General features: G+C 39.6%; 1 protein-coding gene across 1 annotated transcript; it reads left to right on the top strand.

Annotated features, from left to right (window-relative positions):
- Nucleotides 1–966: 966 nt before the first annotated feature.
- On the top strand, nt 967–2,720 carry LOC145895213 (uncharacterized). Its single transcript, XM_082983983.1, has 2 exons — nt 967–1,770; nt 1,922–2,720. The coding sequence occupies exons 1-2, from the start codon at nt 1,019–1,021 to the stop codon at nt 2,070–2,072; spliced, it is 903 nt and encodes a 300-aa protein (XP_082840109.1). The 5' UTR covers nt 967–1,018; the 3' UTR covers nt 2,073–2,720.
- Nucleotides 2,721–22,999: the final 20,279 nt, after the last annotated feature.

Below are 22,999 nucleotides of genomic sequence, written 5' to 3'. Positions count from 1 at the left end.
GTAAGTTACGCCATAGCTGCACTGATGAGACCTGTTAGATGGAAACATCATTCACCTTGTCCGCAACTCACTAAAAAAAGCATCATTGCCTTCATAGCTTATACTTGAAACAAAAACATTTGCCAGTCAACTTTAGTTCGCAAGGTTTCCCAATCTCTTAACAGTGTTGGCACATATACATAGACGTACAACCACAAGAAATATCAACAAAACACACGTGTATGATGGTGTTTACCCCCGGGGGGAATCACGAAAAGGTGTTTGAAATTGGGCGTCGATAAACTAAATAGGTTTGAAAACTTCAAACTTAACCAATGTGTGTGTAAAATGTTTGCTAATCAACCTGACTCTTCTTTGTTAGTTGAAGTTTAAAACTTTTCCCATTGATCCGTCGTCGGTTTGTAATCTCATCGTCAAATTACTGTGGGAAAAGTTTGTCGCTGAATAATCCACGTCGAACTGTGTTTGTTAAATTGGTTATGTCGCCAAGTGATATTGTTTCGTAACGATGCAAAAAAAGCATGTTGGTAACGCCACATGCGCTGGTTTAGAATTTCGGGTATTCAGGTTTGAAATCGTGGCCGAAAGCAAAACGATCCATCGAACTTCGTTTTGGAAAGCATTTACAGCAATCACAACAAAGATTGTGTTTAGAATCAAAGGGTCGGATACATATAGAGAGAGACACTGTGGAGTTAGAAGTTACACAGAATCAAATTTCCGTACAAAGCAAAGCACAAGGTAATTTCAGGCTCGCAAAACATGACCGTAAAGTTTCATGAAAGGCAAGATCTGGATGAATTGATCACACAGATATCGAGCAACTACTTTGGGTATTTTCAAGCGTGTTAGTGTATAGATGAAGGAAACAAATACTTAAAAAAAAATCTTTGATCAAATATATGATGTGTGTCCTATATGTAAAATTTACCCAACTGTTACTTTTTTCTGTCAACAAGTCGCTAAATTGAATGTTTAGATTTTATCAAAGAGAGTTGATTTATTTATAACTGAAACAATGGGAGAATCTTTCGAGGAATTTCTAGATTTTGACAAACAATTTCGCACCCAGTTGTTGGAACGCAAAGGGATTGATCCTGATGAACGTATAGCAACACACGGCAAACTGCGGGATGATTTGGAGTTGTGGTGCAAAAATAAAAAAAAAGAAGAGTCACATCTTCCTCCACCTCCCCCTCCAGAAAACCTGGTAGACAGCTACACATTTCAAAAAGAACGCAACGGACAGGAGTTACTTTACACGTTCATTGACATTGTGCGAAACGAAAACAAATTTAAGGAGGGAAACTATTTCTACTTCGATTGTGGTACCAAACAGAACGTTATGTTGCTTGCCAATCCAACTAAAAAGCAACCTGGAAATGGCGCAATTATAACCTCTGCAGACAGTAAGGAAGTTATAAGGTTAAAAAAAAAATTTACTCCAAAAACTATAAAAGCCACTCTGAGAGCGAAATCAGATCTTGATAAATTTCCAGCTTATTTCAAAAACTTTATGACTAAATCGGTTCGTACCGAGTATAAGTCGAAAAAGGAAGGTCAGTTTTTCGACATCGCCGTCCTGCTGTTGTTTGAAATCGCCAGACGACTTGTTAAAAATGATGAACAACGTTCCGTTCCAGTGATGTCTTGCATCGTCGTCTGTCTTTTGGAAAAAAACATTTATATCTTGAGAGAAACTGAGGAATCCAGTATATTTAAAGGCACAGTCAAAAAACGGAAAGAGGAAGCGGAAAGAATTTTTACAAGGTTAATACAAAGTCATGAAACAATAAACCTAAAATTGTAGAATAATAAAATGAATTGTTCTTGTCCGTTGGATGGGCATTCCATTCATAAACAATCGCTAAAAAATAAATAGAAACTTTATACCGCTCTAATGAATTTAATATTTTCACAGATACTACGGAAATAGGCAGGAAGAAAAAGAAGCTCTGATGAAAACATTGTTTAATCCACAATTTAGAAGTACAGAAAATAATGACCAAGACACTGTATCTGATGAAAATTCTAGTTCTGAAGACTCGGAGTCAGGGGGTCCCACTACCTGAGAATAGAAGAAAGTAAAGATAAAAAAAACAATGGTTTACCCTCAGAAGCAAACAAGTCTCGTCACTGCAGTTGGTGACTATAGCACTACTCTGTCGCTAGTAAACAAGTAAAGTCCAGCATTTTTTTAGCACTTTGCTTTTACTTCTGGGCATGGCTAGTTTACCAGCAAGTCGGAACATTGTTTACTACTAATGCAACTTCACTAATGTGACTAAATCAACCAATAAGATCGTTCTTTCTTTTATCTTAAATTCGGTAATTTATTCCCAAAGAATGATAATACACTGTTTGTTCGGATTTAACTGTTTGCTGGTGAAACTTTGAATCAACAATTATGCATTGAATTATAAATTCTTGTGGACCATATTTAGCAAAATCAGATACTGCTTTTTGATGCAGCTTTTTCTAGGCAACCGATATTAAATCGTTGTTGTTTTTACAAGAGGAGTTTAGTTAGTTTCTTTGTTTGTTTTTAATGTGTTTACAATTAAAAGCAAGCAAATTTAATTCGCATCTAAATCCGATTTCATGGAATGTGTTTATAATCGTGACATGATCTCGTCAAACAGTAAATTTATGTTGAATCATTGACCGATATTAAACAAGATTATGTTCACAAGTTTTTGAATGAAAATGTCCTCATCGTATTTTCCCTACGTTTCATCGTTTTATCGTCATGTAGCGCATATTTTTGTATGACTATCCCCAGTGTAGTAAATTATACCAAGTTTGCTGTTCTCTAATTCTGTAAATAAACTTCATACAAGCTTGAAAACAAGATTTCGGGATACTTTTTGGAGCGACCGAATGAAATTGCAGGGATAAAGCCAGCTTAAACCTTCCATTCAACAGAAACCAGCAAATCGCAAAACTAAACTAAAAACAATGAACGAATCTTTTTTAACAGTGAAACGAAATGGAAAACCCCAGGTAACTCGATGACTATTTTCAATCCAGTTGAGTGAAGAAGGCGTTAAAAACCGGTGAAGCGTTGAATCAGTCGGTTGTTATGGTGTAAATCACAATGGTCGTGAAACAGCATAATAGGCAGCACCGCTCGCCAGTAATGCACGGTCCCTATATAATTAAACCTGGTTATACAGGCGACTGGCATTCCACCTGGTCTACAATTGAGTTGAACGAAATGCTTGACTGGTGTTTACAACCGAGAAACTTGGAGTTAGTCAGGTGTGACGAAATTATACGGGAATGAATAATGCACGCAAGGAATTACGGCAGAACAATAAGATGAGTTCCAAAAACTAACACTCTTGTCTTTGTTGCAGTCGGCAACAGTAGTCGCGAACTTTTCGGAATTAAATTCTCGCATGACTGAGTAAGCGTATTTTTAACCAACCCGGAATGTTCAGGTTGAAGTTCAACAACTTTTGCAACAACGGATTCGCACTGAAGTAGGAACCGAAATTTGAAAAGGATATTCATTAGTTGTGGGGTGTTGTGGGGTGTTGTGGGATGTTGTGGCATGAAACTCGTCCACTTGAACTTCGGAAAACAAGCTGCGATACGTATGGATGTTACAATAAATTTTATAGCGGCTTCACCAAATACAAAAATTACGCATTATATTTCCTTTTATCAACAAATTGAACAAATCAGAAATTGTAGAATTGGAAATCTGGCTCTCTGGCATCACCATGTGGACTGAGACAGCTGAAGAGATGCAAAGATTTAAAAGATTGGCAAAGATTGTTTGGCGTCTTAAATTTGAGGGTGATAGGAGAAAGAACCTGATCCCACCACAACAACCTCCTCACAACCTGATAATTATAGATTTTTCTTGTAAACACAACTTGATGACGCTGGAATAAGGATGCGCTCTTGACGCATCCTGATCCATACCCAATCCACCACATGTAATTAGTATGGAGCTTTACAGAAGCAAAGCTTTAAAATGACTAGATACAAAATTGTTTGGTTAAAAACGAATTCTTTCCGTAAACGCTGGGTTCTAAAACTTCATGTGATCTTCAACAAAAAAAACTGCACAAAGAACCTGGCTAACCGATATTGAATGGTAACCGGTCATGTTTGGTGACGCCAAGAATGCGAACTTTGCAGGCGGATTTTTACCTCATAATCGGGTTAGTAAAATTTATGCACGACGGATTTAGATTCAGTTTATAAATTTTCAGTTGAAAGGTTTAGATTTTGTAGGCACTTTTTGTAACACAAAAAACCCAGATAAGATATCTATGCATCGGCCACAAGCGGTTGCCCGTCTAACTTTTGACGAGGTTATTGTACCTACACGCGTCGCTCGCGCGTTAAATCAACTGACGCAGACTTCCCATATTTAGAGTGAAAGATATCACAACCTGTCAAACTCCTGATGAAGTCCGTAAATTTATTGCATTCATTTACACACGTATTAGTGGGGCGGATACTGATGCTTAGTGCAAAGTGTTGTCAATTAATCAATATAAATAGCAGGGAATTGCAATTTCTAATTGCATTTAGACGTTAACGAGCTGAGGCAGGAGGTGTGTGTTTGGTTTCTAAATAACTTTACCACTAATAAAATCGTATGTTACGATAGTCAGTAAATATTTTACTTCAAACTGACATGGGCTCCATCATTTTGTTAATCCTGCTCCTTTCACTCAGCTTTCAACATTCCAGTACTTCAGGTATGTGATTTGTGATTGCTTAGACTTATCAGTATATTACAAAATCGGTTTTGTTCCAACTTCGCGGACTGTCCAGACAAAAGTGATGAAAGAAACCAACATTTCTTCGGAATATTTAATGTACGTTTAACTATACTGTAGGCTGAGTTAAGCCACCCACTAGCAATGCAAAAAAAAGTTTTATTGTTGTCCAGTCCTGTATTATCCAAATACGATAAGTCTTTGCCATAAACAATTGCTGGTATGGTTTGACAGAAATTCAGAAAGTCAATATATTGCGTATGTAAAGCGTGAGCGCCGTAAATAACTACATGTACTGGTTAGTGTATTGACTTCACACGCAAATACATTGTGTTTTCACATAAGAATAATTGATAGAGCAATTAAACTGAAAAAGTTGCTCGCTGCCCCGTTCGCTGGGTTGGATTGAAACTTATGCGATTCGTCGTGTTGAGTTTTGTCGAGGCCGCACCCAATGCATCGGTAAAACACTGTGCGACGGTTGGTGTCCACATTTTAATCGTTGTCCGGACGGAAGCTGTCGCCAAAGAGCTCCATTCGCAATGATCGTCTGTCTTCGAGAAGGTTCGACAACTATGAAAAGCGTCTGGAGTGTCTGGAATCGGGTGTGATGAGGTCAGAAAGAAGTTTCTGGAATCTGGTGTGACGTAAGAAAGAAAATGCTAGACTAGGAGCTCCTGCGCTATAAAAGAGTTGCAATGAGTTGTATGTTAGACTGTTTTTACGCGACATTGTTTGGTAACAATATAAAAAGCGTGTTTTCTAATATTAGAGGATAAGCGAATTAATATTCCCGCAATCGAGGAATAACAATAGGGGTTGTGGTGAACGCGATATTTGTTTTAAGCAGGCATCGCTGCACTTACTACCTTGACAGCGTATTTTCCTGTAATAGAAACGGAGTATGTGGTGACGTGTGTAGAGTTTTCGTGACATTGAACGCAGTTTTGTGTGGAACAAGTTTGGAACATAAACCACTACAATTGGCGTGATGGGCAATAATGTTGGTAGGGATGGGTCTGTTTGGTGACGTAGGCTTGACCAGAGTTTCCCAACCTGTTTTTTAAAGCGTCCAAATGTTTTAAAGAATCCTAATTTGCATCAAAAATCTTCAAAATTCTCAACCGGTTTCTTTACACAATTTGGATGATATGTTATTAAATGTGGTAGCAGTTGAATATTGTGCGCATTTAAGTAGAAAAAAACATTCCAGAAAACATAGTTCGTAAACTCAAAATTCAGGTATCCCAGCTTTGGCTTGTGACCCACGTGTTTGGGAAACAATGGACTAGAGAGAGGAAACGGCAGAGTTGCGATGTGTTGATTAATAGACATTGCAAAGGAAGAAACAACTTTGTGAGGAGCAAAATGGGATAGGTTTCTGCGTTGGGCGAACTTGCTAAGCCATGTGTGACCAGCCGCCTTGCAAATGAACCCTCACCTGATACGAGGTGGTTGTTTGCTGGGGTTTTATACAGGGATTAAATGCTTTTGTTTAGTAGCTGTCGATACAAACCATATCACATGCGCGGAACTCATTCCTTGCGCCAAGACCTGCTCCTCTCGTAAGTTCGTCCGCATGTCAAGCCTTGGACACCGTACAGCACCTGTTGGGCAACATGTCTGACAGCAAGGGTAACAGGTTTCGAGTTGTGAATTATACACTTACCTACCTGACAACATTAGCAACGAATTGTATTGTGAGTGTGACCGATTGTGTCATATAATCTTGATGCACTTAGTAAGGTTATAAAGTGTCGTTGTGATTTTGATAATGTTGTGATTAAATTAAGTGATTGACCTTGGGTTTAAGACTTACTTTAGCAGGAGTCAGATATACGGTAGTGTTCTTTTTCTGTGTTTTATTAAACGTCATTACGCAAAGTGGTGCCACCTTCTACGTGATAATTGAACGGTGAAGATTACGATTAAGTTTAAAGCGTTTGAAAAGGCTGACTCGGTGTTTGACGCCAGCGATTTTGATTGATATGACGCAACCACAAACGCAGGCACGCCTGGCGGTAATTTGTCCGATAACGAACAACTTGCATTGGAGTTCATTTTTCAACTTTTCAACATGTTTTGGGGGTTTTCGCTAACGAGGCAATCTGGAGGGAAGAAACAGCCATAAAAAATTACGATTGGGATACGGAGGTCACGTGCATAGAAAATGCCAAACATGACGGCGATCGTTCGACCCATTAACAAATTCAACAGATCATCGCGAAAAGTTGCGACCAGAAATCACTGTTGGAGTTTTAAAATGGTTTGCTTCCTGTCAATAAAGATTCGTAGTTTTGTATGGCGCAAGTTTGTCATTATTAAGGTTCCTCTTGCATTGTGTCCATATGATGTATTGAAGAATGCTTTATTTATGTTGGCCAGTAGGTCCGCAGGCAAATCGTAAAATTATTTCTTTCAGCGATTTGCCAGAAAATTGCTACAAACTTTTGAAATATTTGATTCTTTATTGCAAAAGTCGAGATGTTGCAAAGGTGTGCCGCGGATGCATATGGCTTGACGGCTTAAAAGAGCGGCGGGCGACGGTCGGGTTGGAGTAAGTCATCGTTGAATTTAGCATATCAGTTCGACTGAATTGGTTCAACTTTGATTTCATTCGATAAAGGGATGGTTAAGATTGTTTGTGAAAAAGAAAAGCTTGCGACTCGGTTTATGCCAACATTTATCGGCGAAAGTGTGTGACGCGTATGCATATGGCCAGACTCGCGAAATCTGATGGCACAACTGTCGTCATATTGCGGTGACTTGCGATGTAACCTGAACATTTCAGCACAATTTTTCTATTTGTACGAACCGTAATATTGGGTAAGGTTCGTGTGCGAATATTTATTAATGGTTGTGTGGTAATATGGCTTAGTTTTTGTGCGTTTTCGCATTGTCTGTACCAGCAACACACTTAATTACGCTACGAAAACGAATAGTTTTTTTTGCATTAGGATTTCAAAATAACGTTCACTTTCGTTCAGAAATATGCCATAGTTTTAATGGGCAAAACAAAGTATTAGCTAAATAGTGCATTATTACGTCACAATATGTTCTTTTCCAATCACGTAAAGTCATTGTTCGTTTGTATCATTAGTCTGTTGAATCATGTGTCTGTAATAATCTATCGTTTGAAAGTAAAGCTCAACCTACCTACTTGCACGCTAAACGCAGGCCGACCTAGATGACGTTACACTTTTCACGCACGAATACATTTGGGTTCTTCGAAGGTCGCCCTTGGCCTTGGTGCTTGAAAATGGTTTGTTTTCCTCAATAGCAAAGGAATTTGTGGTGGCGTGTGTAGAGATTCCGTGACATTGAACGTAGTTTTGTGTGGCGCAAGTTTACTACACAAACTACTACAATTGGCGTGATGGGCAAAATGTTTACGGAAATGGGTTTGTTTGGTGACGATGGGCTGGAGAATACGGTAGAGTTGTGATGTAGTAAACAGTTACAGACAAACGATTTTGTTAAGAGCAAAGCTGTGTTAGGTTTCTGCGTTGGGCGAGCTTGCTGTGCCATGTGTGACCAGCCGCCTTGAAAATGAACCCTCACCTGATACGAGGTTGTTGTTCATCTGCTGGGGTTTCATGCAGGGATTTAATGCGTTGTGATATTGTTTACAGTTCTTGAAATTATGTTATACTTTATGGTGTCCAGGATTTTACACAGAGAGACAAATATTCACAAAACTAAAAAAAACGATTATAAACTGCGTGCATCCTAATAATAGGGTAGAGTTGGGAATAATCAAGTTTTTTATCATGCCGAGGCTTAGGTCAATCACCCAGTTAACATTGCCTGTTATAGAACCTGCACTCAACGTGTGGTTACAACCATAAGGAAGATAATCACTGTATAAAATAATATTCTCGTTTCAAACCGTGCTGTTTATGACCATAAAACGTAGCACAACAGTGCTCCACACCTTTTGTTAAGTATCCGTTGACGCAACCCAAAGAAGACGCGCGGATCATATTCCTTGCGCCTAGACCTGCTCCTCTCGTAAGTTCGGCCCAAGTCGAGCCTTAGATACCATCGGTATCAGGTTTCGAGTGCTGAGCTACAACCTCACAGCATTATAGCAACGAATTATATTGTGAGCGCCACCGACAGTTTAAACGATGTCTCATAATCTGGATGTACTTTGTGAGGTTATAAAGTGTCCTTGAGCGTTTGATAATCTTGAATTAAATTAAGTGATTGACCTTGGGTTGGTAGTAGACTTATTTTTGCAGTATTCAGTTAAACGGTAGTGTTTCTTTTTGTGTGTATTACTAAACGTCACTGCACAAAATGGTGCCACCTTCGACGTGATAATTGAACGGGCATTTAAACCCCTGATTTAATATTTTTTAGAGCGCTGCAAAATATCGCAAAGAGCTGCTGGTTTAATTCCCCAGTTAATGAAGATTACGATTAAGTTTAAAGCGGTTGAAAAGGCTGACTCGTTGTTTGACGCCAGCGATTTTGATTGATATAACGTAACCACGAACGCAGGCACGCCTCGCCTTAATTTGTCCAATAGCGAACAACTTGCATTGGAGTTCATTGTCTAGCGGCTGGGTTTTGTGCAGGGAATCATTAAACTTTTCAACATGTTTTGTGGGTTTTCGCTATCGAGGCAATCTGGAGGGAAGAAACAGCCATAAAAAAATTACGATTGGGATACGGAGGTCACGTGCAAAGAAAATGCCTAACATGACGGCGATCGTTCGACCCATTAACAAATTCAACAGATCATCGCGAAAAGTTGCCACTAGAAATCGCTGTTGGAGTTTTGAAATGGTTTGCTTCCTGTCAATAGAGATTCGTAGTTTTGTATGCCGCAAGTTTGTCATTATTAAGGTTCCTCTTGCATTGTGTCTAAATGATGTATTGAAGAATGCTTTATTTATGTTGGCCAGTAGGTCCGCAGGCAAATCGTAAAATTATTTCTTTCAGCGATTTGCCAGAAAATTGCTACAAACTTATGAAATTTTTGATTCTTTATTGCAAAAGTCGAGATGTTGCAAAGGTGTGCCGCGGATGCATATGGCTTGACGGCTTAAAAGAGCGGCGGGCGACGGTCGGGTTGGAGTAAGTCATCGTTGAATTTAGCATATCAGTTCCGACTGAATTGGTTCAAATTGGATTTCATTCGATAGAGAAAAGGTATAAGATTGTTTGTGCAAAAGAAAAGCTTGCGACTCGGTTTATGCCAACATTTATCGGCGAAACTGTGTGACGCGTATGCATATGGCCAGACTCGCGAAATCCGATGCCTCAACTGTCGTCAAATTGCGGTGACTTGCGATGTAACCTGAACATTTCAGCACAAATTTTCTATTCGTACGAACCGTAATATTGGGTAAGGTTCGTGTGCGAATATTTATTAATGGTTGTGTGGTAATATGGCTAGGTTTTTGTGCGTTTTCGCATTGTCTGTACCAGCAACACACTTAATTACGCTACGAAAACGAATAGTTTTTTTTGCATTAGGATTTCAAAATAACGTTCACTTTCGTTCAGAAATATGCCATAGTTTTAATGGGCACAACAAAGTATTAGCTAAATAGTGCATTATTACGTCACAATATGTTCTTTTCCAATCACGTAAAGTCATTGTTCGTTTGTATCTTTAGTCTGTTGAATCATGTGTCTGTAATAATCTATCGTAGCTCAACGTACCTACTTGCACTCTAAACGCAGGCCGACCTAGATGACGTTACACTTTTCACGCACGAATACATTTGGGTTCTTCGAAGGTCGCCCTTGGTGGTTAAAAATGGTTTGTTTTCCTCAATAGCAAAGGAATTTGTGGTGGCGTGCAGAGATTCCGTGACATTAAACGTAGTTTTGTGTGAAGTTTACTACACAAACTACTACAATTGCAGTGATGGGCAAAGTGTTTACGGAAATGGGTTTGTTTGGTGATGATGGGATGGAGAATACGGTAGAGTTGTGATGTAGTAAACAGATAAACGATTTTGTTGAGAGCAAAGCTGTGCTAGGTTTCTGCGTTGGGCGAGCTTGCTGTGCCATGTGTGACCAGCCGCCTTGAAAATGAACCCTCACCTGATACGAGATTGTTGTTCATCTGCTGGGGTTTTATGCAGGGATTTAATGCGTTGTGATATTGTTTACAGTCCTTGAAATTATTTTATACTTTATGGTGTCCAGGGGTTTACACAGAGACAAATATTTACAAAACTAAAAAAAAACGATTATGAACTGCGTGCATCCTAATAATAGGGTAGAGTTTGGAATAATCAAGTTTTTTATCATGCCGAGGCTTAGGTCAATCACCCAGTTAACATTGCCTGTTAACCAACCTGCACTCAACGTGTGATTACAACCATAAGGAAGATAATCACTGTATAAAATAATATTCTCATTTTAACCGTGCTCTCTATGATCATAAAACGTAGCACAACAGTGCTCTACACCTTTTGTTAAGTATCCGTTGACGCAACCCACAAAAGACGCGCGGAACACACTCCTTGCGCCAAGACCTGCTCCTCTCGTAAGTTCGGCCGCAAGTCGAGCCTTAGATACCGTACAGCACATGCTAGGAAGGATGTGTGCATTGGGCTTAGATACCGTACAGCACCTCCTGGCAATAATCCTGACAGCACAGCAGGTTTCGAGTGGGGAGTTACACTTACCTACCTCACAGCATTATAGCAACGAATTATATTGTGAGTGCGACCGACAGTAAACGATGTCTTATAATCTGGATGTACTTTGTGAGGTTATAAAGTGTCGTTGAGCGTTTGATAATCTTGAATTAAATTAAGTGATTGACCTTGGGATTAAGACTTATTTTGGCAGGATTCAGTTAAACGGTAGTGTTTCTTTTTGTGTGTATTATTAAACGTCACTGCACAAAATGGTGCCACCTTCGACGTGATAATTGAACGGGCATTTTAACCCCTGATTTAATATTTTTTAGAGCGCTGCAAAATATCTCAAAGAGCTACTGGTTTAATTCCCCAGTTAATGAAGATTACGATTAAGTTTAAAGCGGTTGAAAAGGCTTACTCGGTGTTTGACGCGAGGGATTTTGACTGACATGACGCAACCACGAACGCAGGCACGCCTGGCGTTAATTTGTCCATTAACGAACAATTTGCATTGGAGTTCATTGTCGAGCTGCTGGGTTTTGTGCAGGGAATCATTAAACTTTTCAACATGTTTTGGGGGTTTTCGCTAACGAGGCAATCTGGAGGGAAGAAACAGCCATAAAAAATTACGATTGGGATACGGAGGTCACGTGCATAGAAAATGCCAAACATGACGGCGATCGTTCGACCCATTAACAAATTCAACAGATCATCGCGAAAAGTTGCGACCAGAAATCACTGTTGGAGTTTTAAAATGATTTGCTTCCTGTCAATAGAGATTCGTAGTTTTGTATGGCGCAAGTTTGTCATTATTAAGGTTCCTCTTGCATTGTGTCTAAATGATGTATTGGAGAATGCTTTATTTATGTCGGCCAGTAGGTTCAAAGGTGAATCGTAAAATTATTTCTTTTAGCGATTTGCCAGAAAATTTGGTACAAACTTTTGAAAAGTTTCGATTCTTTTTTGCAAAAGTTGAGTTGTTGCAAAGGTGTGCCGCGGATGCATATGGCTTGACGGCTTAAAAGAGCGGCGGACGACGGTCGAGTTGGAGTAAGTCATCGTTGAACTTAGCATATCAGTTCCGACTGAATTGGTTCAAATTGGATTTCATTCGATAGAGAAAAGGTATAAGATTGTTTGTGCAAAAGAAAAGCTTGCGACTCAGTTTATGCCAACATTTATCGGCGAAACTGTGTGACGCGTATGCATATGGCCAGACTCGCGAAATCCGATGGCACAACTGTCGTCATATTGCAGTGACTTGCGATGTAACCTGAACATTTCAGCACAATTTTTCTATTCGTACGAACCCAAGTATTTTGTAAGGTTCGTGTGCGAATATTTATTAATGGTTGTGTGGTAATATGGCTTAGTTTTTGTGCGTTTTCGCATTGTCTGTACCAGCAACACACTTAATTACGTTACTACGAAAACGAATAGTTTTTTTTGCATTAGGATTTCAAAATAACGTTCACTTTCGTTCAGAAATATGCCATAGTTTTAATAGGAACAACAAAGTATTAGCTAAATAGTGCATTATTACGTCACAATATGTTCTTTTCCAATCAGGTAGTGTCATTGTTGGTTTGCATCTTTAGTCTTGTTAAATCATGTGTCTGTAATAATCTATCGTTTGAAAGTAAAGCTCAATCTACCTACTTGCAAACTGAACGCATGCCGACCTAGATGACTTTACACTTTTCACGCACGAATACATTTGGGTTCTTCGAAGGTCGCCCTTGGTGCTTGAAAATGGTTTGTTTTCCTCAATAGCAAAGGAATTTATGGTGGCGTGTGTAGAGATTCCGTGACATTGAACGTAGTTTTGTGTGGCGCAAGTTTACTACACAAACTACTACAATTGCAGTGATGGGCAAAATGTTTACGGAAATGGGTTTGTTTGGTGATGATGGGCTGGAGAATACGGTAGAGTTGTGATGTAGTAAACAGTTACAGACAAACGATTTTGTTAAGAGCAAAGCTGTGTTAGGTTTCTGCGTTGGGCGAGCTTGCTGTGCCATGTGTGACCAGCCGCCTTGAAAATGAACCCTCACCTGATACGAGGTTGTTGTTCATCTGCTGGGGTTTCATGCAGGGATTTGATGCGTTGTGATATTGTTTACAGTCCTTGAAATTATTTTATACTTTATGGTGTCTAGGATTTTACACAGAATGAAAAATATTTACAAAACTAAAAAAAACGATTATAAACTGCGTGCATCCTAATAATAGGGTAGAGTTTGGAATAATCAAGTTTTTTATCATGCCGAGGCTTAGGTCAATCACCCAGTTAACATTGCCTGTTATAGAACCTGCACTCAACGTGTGGTTACAACCATAAGGAAGATAATCACTGTATAAAATAATATTCTCGTTTCAAACCGTGCTGTTTATGACCATAAAACGTAGTACAACAGTGCTCCACACCTTTTGTTAAGTATCCGTCGACGCAACCCAAAGAAGACGCGCGGATCATATTCCTTGCGCCTAGACCTGCTCCTCTCGTAAGTTCGGCCCAAGTCGAGCCGTAGACACCGTACAGCACCTGCTAGGCAATAAACCTGACACCATCGGTATCAGGTTTCGAGTGCTGAGCTACAACCTCACAGCATTATAGCAACGAATTATATTGTGAGTGCGACCGACTGTTTAAACGGTGTCATATAATCTGGATGTACTTTGTGAGGTTATAAAGTGTCCTTGAGCGTTTGATAATCTTGAATTAAATTAAGTGATTGACCTTGGGTTGGTAGTAGACTTTTTTTAGCAGGATTCAGTCAAACGGTAGTGTTTCTTTTTGTGTGTTTTATTAAACGTCACTGCACAAAATGGTGCCACCTTCGACGTGATAATTAAACGGGCATTTTAACCCCTGATTTAATATTTTTTAGAGCGCTGCAAAATATCGCAAAGAGCTACTGGTTTAATTCCCCAGTTAATGAAGATTACGATTAAGTTTAAAGCGGTTGAAAAGGCTGACTCGGTGTTTGACGCCAGCGATTTGATTGATATAACGTAACCACGAACGCAGGCACGCCTGGCGTTAATTTGTCATATAGCGAACAACTTGCATTGGAGTTCACTGTCTAGCGGCTGGGTTTTGTGCAGGGAATTATTAAACTTTTCACCATGTTTTGGGGGTTTTCGCTAACGAGGCAATCTGGAGGGAAGAAACAGCCATAAAAAATTACGATTGGGATACGGAGGTCACGTGCATAGAAAATGCCAAACATGACGGCGATCGTTCGACCCATTAACAAATTCAACAGATCATCGCGAAAAGTTGCGACCAGAAATCACTGTTGGAGTTTTAAAATGATTTGCTTCCTGTCAATAGAGATTCGTAGTTTTGTATGGCGCAAGTTTGTCATTATTAAGGTTCCTCTTGCATTGTGTCTAAATGATGTATTGGAGAATGCTTTATTTATGTCGGCCAGTAGGTTCAAAGGTGAATCGTAAAATTATTTCTTTTAGCGATTTGCCAGAAAATTTGGTACAAACTTTCGAAAAGTTTCGATTCTTTTTTGCAAAAGTTGAGTTGTTGCAAAGGTGTGCCGCGGATGCATATGGCTTGACGGCTTAAAAGAGCGGCGGACGACGGTCGAGTTGGAGTAAGTCATCGTTGAACTTAGCATATCAGTTCCGACTGAATTGGTTCAAATTGGATTTCATTCGATAGAGAAAAGGTATAAGATTGTTTGTGCAAAAGAAAAGCTTGCGACTCAGTTTATGCCAACATTTATCGGCGAAACTGTGTGACGCGTATGCATATGGCCAGACTCGCGAAATCCGATGGCACAACTGTCGTCATATTGCAGTGACTTGCGATGTAACCTGAACATTTCAGCACAATTTTTCTATTCGTACGAACCCAAGTATTTTGTAAGGTTCGTGTGCGAATATTTATTAATGGTTGTGTGGTAATATGGCTTAGTTTTTGTGCGTTTTCGCATTGTCTGTACCAGCAACACACTTAATTACGTTACTACGAAAACGAATAGTTTTTTTTGCATTAGGATTTCAAAATAACGTTCACTTTCGTTCAGAAATATGCCATAGTTTTAATAGGAACAACAAAGTATTAGCTAAATAGTGCATTATTACGTCACAATATGTTCTTTTCCAATCAGGTAGTGTCATTGTTGGTTTGCATCTTTAGTCTTGTTAAATCATGTGTCTGTAATAATCTATCGTTTGAAAGTAAAGCTCAATCTACCTACTTGCAAACTGAACGCATGCCGACCTAGATGACTTTACACTTTTCACGCACGAATACATTTGGGTTCTTCGAAGGTCGCCCTTGGTGCTTGAAAATGGTTTGTTTTCCTAAATAGCAAAGGAATTTATGGTGGCGTGTGTAGAGATTCCGTGACATTGAACGTAGTTTTGTGTGGCGCAAGTTTACTACACAAACTACTACAATTGCAGTGATGGGCAAAATGTTTACGGAAATGGGTTTGTTTGGTGATGATGGGCTGGAGAATACGGTAGAGTTGTGATGTAGTAAACAGTTACAGACAAACGATTTTGTTAAGAGCAAAGCTGTGTTAGGTTTCTGCGTTGGGCGAGCTTGCTGTGCCATGTGTGACCAGCCGCCTTGAAAATGAACCCTCACCTGATACGAGGTTGTTGTTCATCTGCTGGGGTTTCATGCAGGGATTTGATGCGTTGTGATATTGTTTACAGTCCTTGAAATTATTTTATACTTTATGGTGTCTAGGATTTTACACAGAATGAAAAATATTTACAAAACTAAAAAAAACGATTATAAACTGCGTGCATCCTAATAATAGGGTAGAGTTTGGAATAATCAAGTTTTTTATCATGCCGAGGCTTAGGTCAATCACCCAGTTAACATTGCCTGTTATAGAACCTGCACTCAACGTGTGGTTACAACCATAAGGAAGATAATCACTGTATAAAATAATATTCTCGTTTCAAACCGTGCTGTTTATGACCATAAAACGTAGTACAACAGTGCTCCACACCTTTTGTTAAGTATCCGTCGACGCAACCCAAAGAAGACGCGCGGATCATATTCCTTGCGCCTAGACCTGCTCCTCTCGTAAGTTCGGCCCAAGTCGAGCCGTAGACACCGTACAGCACCTGCTAGGCAATAAACCTGACACCATCGGTATCAGGTTTCGAGTGCTGAGCTACAACCTCACAGCATTATAGCAACGAATTATATTGTGAGTGCGACCGACTGTTTAAACGGTGTCATATAATCTGGATGTACTTTGTGAGGTTATAAAGTGTCCTTGAGCGTTTGATAATCTTGAATTAAATTAAGTGATTGACCTTGGGTTGGTAGTAGACTTTTTTTAGCAGGATTCAGTCAAACGGTAGTGTTTCTTTTTGTGTGTTTTATTAAACGTCACTGCACAAAATGGTGCCACCTTCGACGTGATAATTAAACGGGCATTTTAACCCCTGATTTAATATTTTTTAGAGCGCTGCAAAATATCGCAAAGAGCTACTGGTTTAATTCCCCAGTTAATGAAGATTACGATTAAGTTTAAAGCGGTTGAAAAGGCTGACTCGGTGTTTGACGCCAGCGATTTGATTGATATAACGTAACCACGAACGCAGGCACGCCTGGCGTTAATTTGTCATATAGCGAACAACTTGCATTGGAGTTCACTGTCTAGCGGCTGGGTTTTGTGCAGGGAATTATTAAACTTTTCACCATGTTTTGGGGGTTTTCGCTAACGAGGCAATCTGGAGGGAAGAAACAGCCATAAAAAATTACGATTGGGATACGGAGGTCACGTGCATAGAAAATGCCAAACATGACGGCGATCGTTCGACCCATTAACAAATTCAACAGATCATCGCGAAAAGTTGCGACCAGAAATCACTGTTGGAGTTTTAAAATGATTTGCTTCCTGTCAATAGAGATTCGTAGTTTTGTATGGCGCAAGTTTGTCATTATTAAGGTTCCTCTTGCATTGTGTCTAAATGATGTATTGGAGAATGCTTTATTTATGTCGGCCAGTAGGTTCAAAGGTGAATCGTAAAATTATTTCTTTTAGCGATTTGCCAGAAAATTTGGTACAAACTTTCGAAAAGTTTCGATTCTTTTTTGCAAAAGTTGAGTTGTTGCAAAGGTGTGCCGCGGATGCATATGGCTTGACGGCTTAAAAGAGCGGCGGACGACGGTCGAGTTGGAGTAAGTCATCGTTGAACTTAGCATATCAGTTCCGACTGAATTGGTTCAAATTGGATTTCATTCGATAGAGAAAAGGTATAAGATTGTTTGTGCAAAAGAAAAGCTTGCGACTCAGTTTATGCCAACATTTATCGGCGAAACTGTGTGACGCGTATGCATATGGCCAGACTCGCGAAATCCGATGGCACAACTGTCGTCATATTGCAGTGACTTGCGATGTAACCTGAACATTTCAGCACAATTTTTCTATTCGTACGAACCCAAGTATTTTGTAAGGTTCGTGTGCGAATATTTATTAATGGTTGTGTGGTAATATGGCTTAGTTTTTGTGCGTTTTCGCATTGTCTGTACCAGCAACACACTTAATTACGTTACTACGAAAACGAATAGTTTTTTTTGCATTAGGATTTCAAAATAACGTTCACTTTCGTTCAGAAATATGCCATAGTTTTAATAGGAACAACAAAGTATTAGCTAAATAGTGCATTATTACGTCACAATATGTTCTTTTCCAATCACGTAGTGTCATTGTTGGTTTGCATCTTTAGTCTTGTTAAATCATGTGTCTGTAATAATCTATCGTTTGAAAGTAAAGCTCAATCTACCTACTTGCACGCTGAACGCATGCCGACCTAGATGACTTTACACTTTTCACGCACGAATACATTTGGGTTCTTCGAAGGTCGCCCTTGGTGCTTGAAAATGGTTTGTTTTCCTCAATAGCAAAGGAATTTATGGTGGCGTGTGTAGAGATTCCGTGACATTGAACGTAGTTTTGTGTGGCGCAAGTTTACTACACAAACTACTACAATTGCAGTGATGGGCAAAATGTTTACGGAAATGGGTTTGTTTGGTGATGATGGGCTGGAGAATACGGTAGAGTTGTGATGTAGTAAACAGTTACAGACAAACGATTTTGTTAAGAGCAAAGCTGTGTTAGGTTTCTGCGTTGGGCGAGCTTGCTGTGCCATGTGTGACCAGCCGCCTTGAAAATGAACCCTCACCTGATACGAGGTTGTTGTTCATCTGCTGGGGTTTCATGCAGGGATTTGATGCGTTGTGATATTGTTTACAGTCCTTGAAATTATTTTATACTTTATGGTGTCTAGGATTTTACACAGAATGAAAAATATTTACAAAACTAAAAAAAACGATTATAAACTGCGTGCATCCTAATAATAGGGTAGAGTTTGGAATAATCAAGTTTTTTATCATGCCGAGGCTTAGGTCAATCACCCAGTTAACATTGCCTGTTATAGAACCTGCACTCAACGTGTGGTTACAACCATAAGGAAGATAATCACTGTATAAAATAATATTCTCGTTTCAAACCGTGCTGTTTATGACCATAAAACGTAGTACAACAGTGCTCCACACCTTTTGTTAAGTATCCGTCGACGCAACCCAAAGAAGACGCGCGGATCATATTCCTTGCGCCTAGACCTGCTCCTCTCGTAAGTTCGGCCCAAGTCGAGCCGTAGACACCGTACAGCACCTGCTAGGCAATAAACCTGACACCATCGGTATCAGGTTTCGAGTGCTGAGCTACAACCTCACAGCATTATAGCAACGAATTATATTGTGAGTGCGACCGACTGTTTAAACGGTGTCATATAATCTGGATGTACTTTGTGAGGTTATAAAGTGTCCTTGAGCGTTTGATAATCTTGAATTAAATTAAGTGATTGACCTTGGGTTGGTAGTAGACTTTTTTTAGCAGGATTCAGTCAAACGGTAGTGTTTCTTTTTGTGTGTTTTATTAAACGTCACTGCACAAAATGGTGCCACCTTCGACGTGATAATTAAACGGGCATTTTAACCCCTGATTTAATATTTTTTAGAGCGCTGCAAAATATCGCAAAGAGCTACTGGTTTAATTCCCCAGTTAATGAAGATTACGATTAAGTTTAAAGCGGTTGAAAAGGCTGACTCGGTGTTTGACGCCAGCGATTTGATTGATATAACGTAACCACGAACGCAGGCACGCCTGGCGTTAATTTGTCATATAGCGAACAACTTGCATTGGAGTTCACTGTCTAGCGGCTGGGTTTTGTGCAGGGAATTATTAAACTTTTCACCATGTTTTGGGGGTTTTCGCTAACGAGGCAATCTGGAGGGAAGAAACAGCCATAAAAAATTACGATTGGGATACGGAGGTCACGTGCATAGAAAATGCCAAACATGACGGCGATCGTTCGACCCATTAACAAATTCAACAGATCATCGCGAAAAGTTGCGACCAGAAATCACTGTTGGAGTTTTAAAATGATTTGCTTCCTGTCAATAGAGATTCGTAGTTTTGTATGGCGCAAGTTTGTCATTATTAAGGTTCCTCTTGCATTGTGTCTAAATGATGTATTGGAGAATGCTTTATTTATGTCGGCCAGTAGGTTCAAAGGTGAATCGTAAAATTATTTCTTTTAGCGATTTGCCAGAAAATTTGGTACAAACTTTCGAAAAGTTTCGATTCTTTTTTGCAAAAGTTGAGTTGTTGCAAAGGTGTGCCGCGGATGTATATGGCTTGACGGCTTAAAAGAGCGGCGGACGACGGTCGAGTTGGAGTAAGTCATCGTTGAACTTAGCATATCAGTTCCGACTGAATTGGTTCAAATTGGATTTCATTCGATAGAGAAAAGGTATAAGATTGTTTGTGCAAAAGAAAAGCTTGCGACTCAGTTTATGCCAACATTTATCGGCGAAACTGTGTGACGCGTATGCATATGGCCAGACTCGCGAAATCCGATGGCACAACTGTCGTCATATTGCAGTGACTTGCGATGTAACCTGAACATTTCAGCACAATTTTTCTATTCGTACGAACCCAAGTATTTTGTAAGGTTCGTGTGCGAATATTTATTAATGGTTGTGTGGTAATATGGCTTAGTTTTTGTGCGTTTTCGCATTGTCTGTACCAGCAACACACTTAATTACGTTACTACGAAAACGAATAGTTTTTTTTGCATTAGGATTTCAAAATAACGTTCACTTTCGTTCAGAAATATGCCATAGTTTTAATAGGAACAACAAAGTATTAGCTAAATAGTGCATTATTACGTCACAATATGTTCTTTTCCAATCAGGTAGTGTCATTGTTGGTTTGCATCTTTAGTCTTGTTAAATCATGTGTCTGTAATAATCTATCGTTTGAAAGTAAAGCTCAATCTACCTACTTGCAAACTGAACGCATGCCGACCTAGATGACTTTACACTTTTCACGCACGAATACATTTGGGTTCTTCGAAGGTCGCCCTTGGTGCTTGAAAATGGTTTGTTTTCCTAAATAGCAAAGGAATTTATGGTGGCGTGTGTAGAGATTCCGTGACATTGAACGTAGTTTTGTGTGGCGCAAGTTTACTACACAAACTACTACAATTGCAGTGATGGGCAAAATGTTTACGGAAATGGGTTTGTTTGGTGATGATGGGCTGGAGAATACGGTAGAGTTGTGATGTAGTAAACAGTTACAGACAAACGATTTTGTTAAGAGCAAAGCTGTGTTAGGTTTCTGCGTTGGGCGAGCTTGCTGTGCCATGTGTGACCAGCCGCCTTGAAAATGAACCCTCACCTGATACGAGGTTGTTGTTCATCTGCTGGGGTTTCATGCAGGGATTTGATGCGTTGTGATATTGTTTACAGTCCTTGAAATTATTTTATACTTTATGGTGTCTAGGATTTTACACAGAATGAAAAATATTTACAAAACTAAAAAAAACGATTATAAACTGCGTGCATCCTAATAATAGGGTAGAGTTTGGAATAATCAAGTTTTTTATCATGCCGAGGCTTAGGTCAATCACCCAGTTAACATTGCCTGTTATAGAACCTGCACTCAACGTGTGGTTACAACCATAAGGAAGATAATCACTGTATAAAATAATATTCTCGTTTCAAACCGTGCTGTTTATGACCATAAAACGTAGTACAACAGTGCTCCACACCTTTTGTTAAGTATCCGTCGACGCAACCCAAAGAAGACGCGCGGATCATATTCCTTGCGCCTAGACCTGCTCCTCTCGTAAGTTCGGCCCAAGTCGAGCCGTAGACACCGTACAGCACCTGCTAGGCAATAAACCTGACACCATCGGTATCAGGTTTCGAGTGCTGAGCTACAACCTCACAGCATTATAGCAACGAATTATATTGTGAGTGCGACCGACTGTTTAAACGGTGTCATATAATCTGGATGTACTTTGTGAGGTTATAAAGTGTCCTTGAGCGTTTGATAATCTTGAATTAAATTAAGTGATTGACCTTGGGTTGGTAGTAGACTTTTTTTAGCAGGATTCAGTCAAACGGTAGTGTTTCTTTTTGTGTGTTTTATTAAACGTCACTGCACAAAATGGTGCCACCTTCGACGTGATAATTAAACGGGCATTTTAACCCCTGATTTAATATTTTTTAGAGCGCTGCAAAATATCGCAAAGAGCTACTGGTTTAATTCCCCAGTTAATGAAGATTACGATTAAGTTTAAAGCGGTTGAAAAGGCTGACTCGGTGTTTGACGCCAGCGATTTGATTGATATAACGTAACCACGAACGCAGGCACGCCTGGCGTTAATTTGTCATATAGCGAACAACTTGCATTGGAGTTCACTGTCTAGCGGCTGGGTTTTGTGCAGGGAATTATTAAACTTTTCACCATGTTTTGGGGGTTTTCGCTAACGAGGCAATCTGGAGGGAAGAAACAGCCATAAAAAATTACGATTGGGATACGGAGGTCACGTGCATAGAAAATGCCAAACATGACGGCGATCGTTCGACCCATTAACAAATTCAACAGATCATCGCGAAAAGTTGCGACCAGAAATCACTGTTGGAGTTTTAAAATGATTTGCTTCCTGTCAATAGAGATTCGTAGTTTTGTATGGCGCAAGTTTGTCATTATTAAGGTTCCTCTTGCATTGTGTCTAAATGATGTATTGGAGAATGCTTTATTTATGTCGGCCAGTAGGTTCAAAGGTGAATCGTAAAATTATTTCTTTTAGCGATTTGCCAGAAAATTTGGTACAAACTTTCGAAAAGTTTCGATTCTTTTTTGCAAAAGTTGAGTTGTTGCAAAGGTGTGCCGCGGATGCATATGGCTTGACGGCTTAAAAGAGCGGCGGACGACGGTCGAGTTGGAGTAAGTCATCGTTGAACTTAGCATATCAGTTCCGACTGAATTGGTTCAAATTGGATTTCATTCGATAGAGAAAAGGTATAAGATTGTTTGTGCAAAAGAAAAGCTTGCGACTCAGTTTATGCCAACATTTATCGGCGAAACTGTGTGACGCGTATGCATATGGCCAGACTCGCGAAATCCGATGGCACAACTGTCGTCATATTGCAGTGACTTGCGATGTAACCTGAACATTTCAGCACAATTTTTCTATTCGTACGAACCCAAGTATTTTGTAAGGTTCGTGTGCGAATATTTATTAATGGTTGTGTGGTAATATGGCTTAGTTTTTGTGCGTTTTCGCATTGTCTGTACC

The sequence above is a fragment of the Ascidia mentula genome, chromosome 3, assembly GCF_947561715.1.
Source record: "Ascidia mentula chromosome 3, kaAscMent1.1, whole genome shotgun sequence".
NCBI classification, from domain to species: domain Eukaryota; kingdom Metazoa; phylum Chordata; class Ascidiacea; order Phlebobranchia; family Ascidiidae; genus Ascidia; species Ascidia mentula.
This window is presented reverse-complemented; position numbering and strand designations above follow the sequence as displayed.

Coding starts and splice junctions, on each gene's coding strand:
- LOC145895213 (XM_082983983.1), top strand. CDS start 1,019: ATGGGAGAATCTTTCGAGGAATTTCTAGATTTTGACAAACAATTTCGC. Junction 1,771..1,921: donor GCGGAAAGAATTTTTACAAG/GTTAATACAAAG, acceptor ATATTTTCACAG/ATACTACGGAAATAGGCAGG.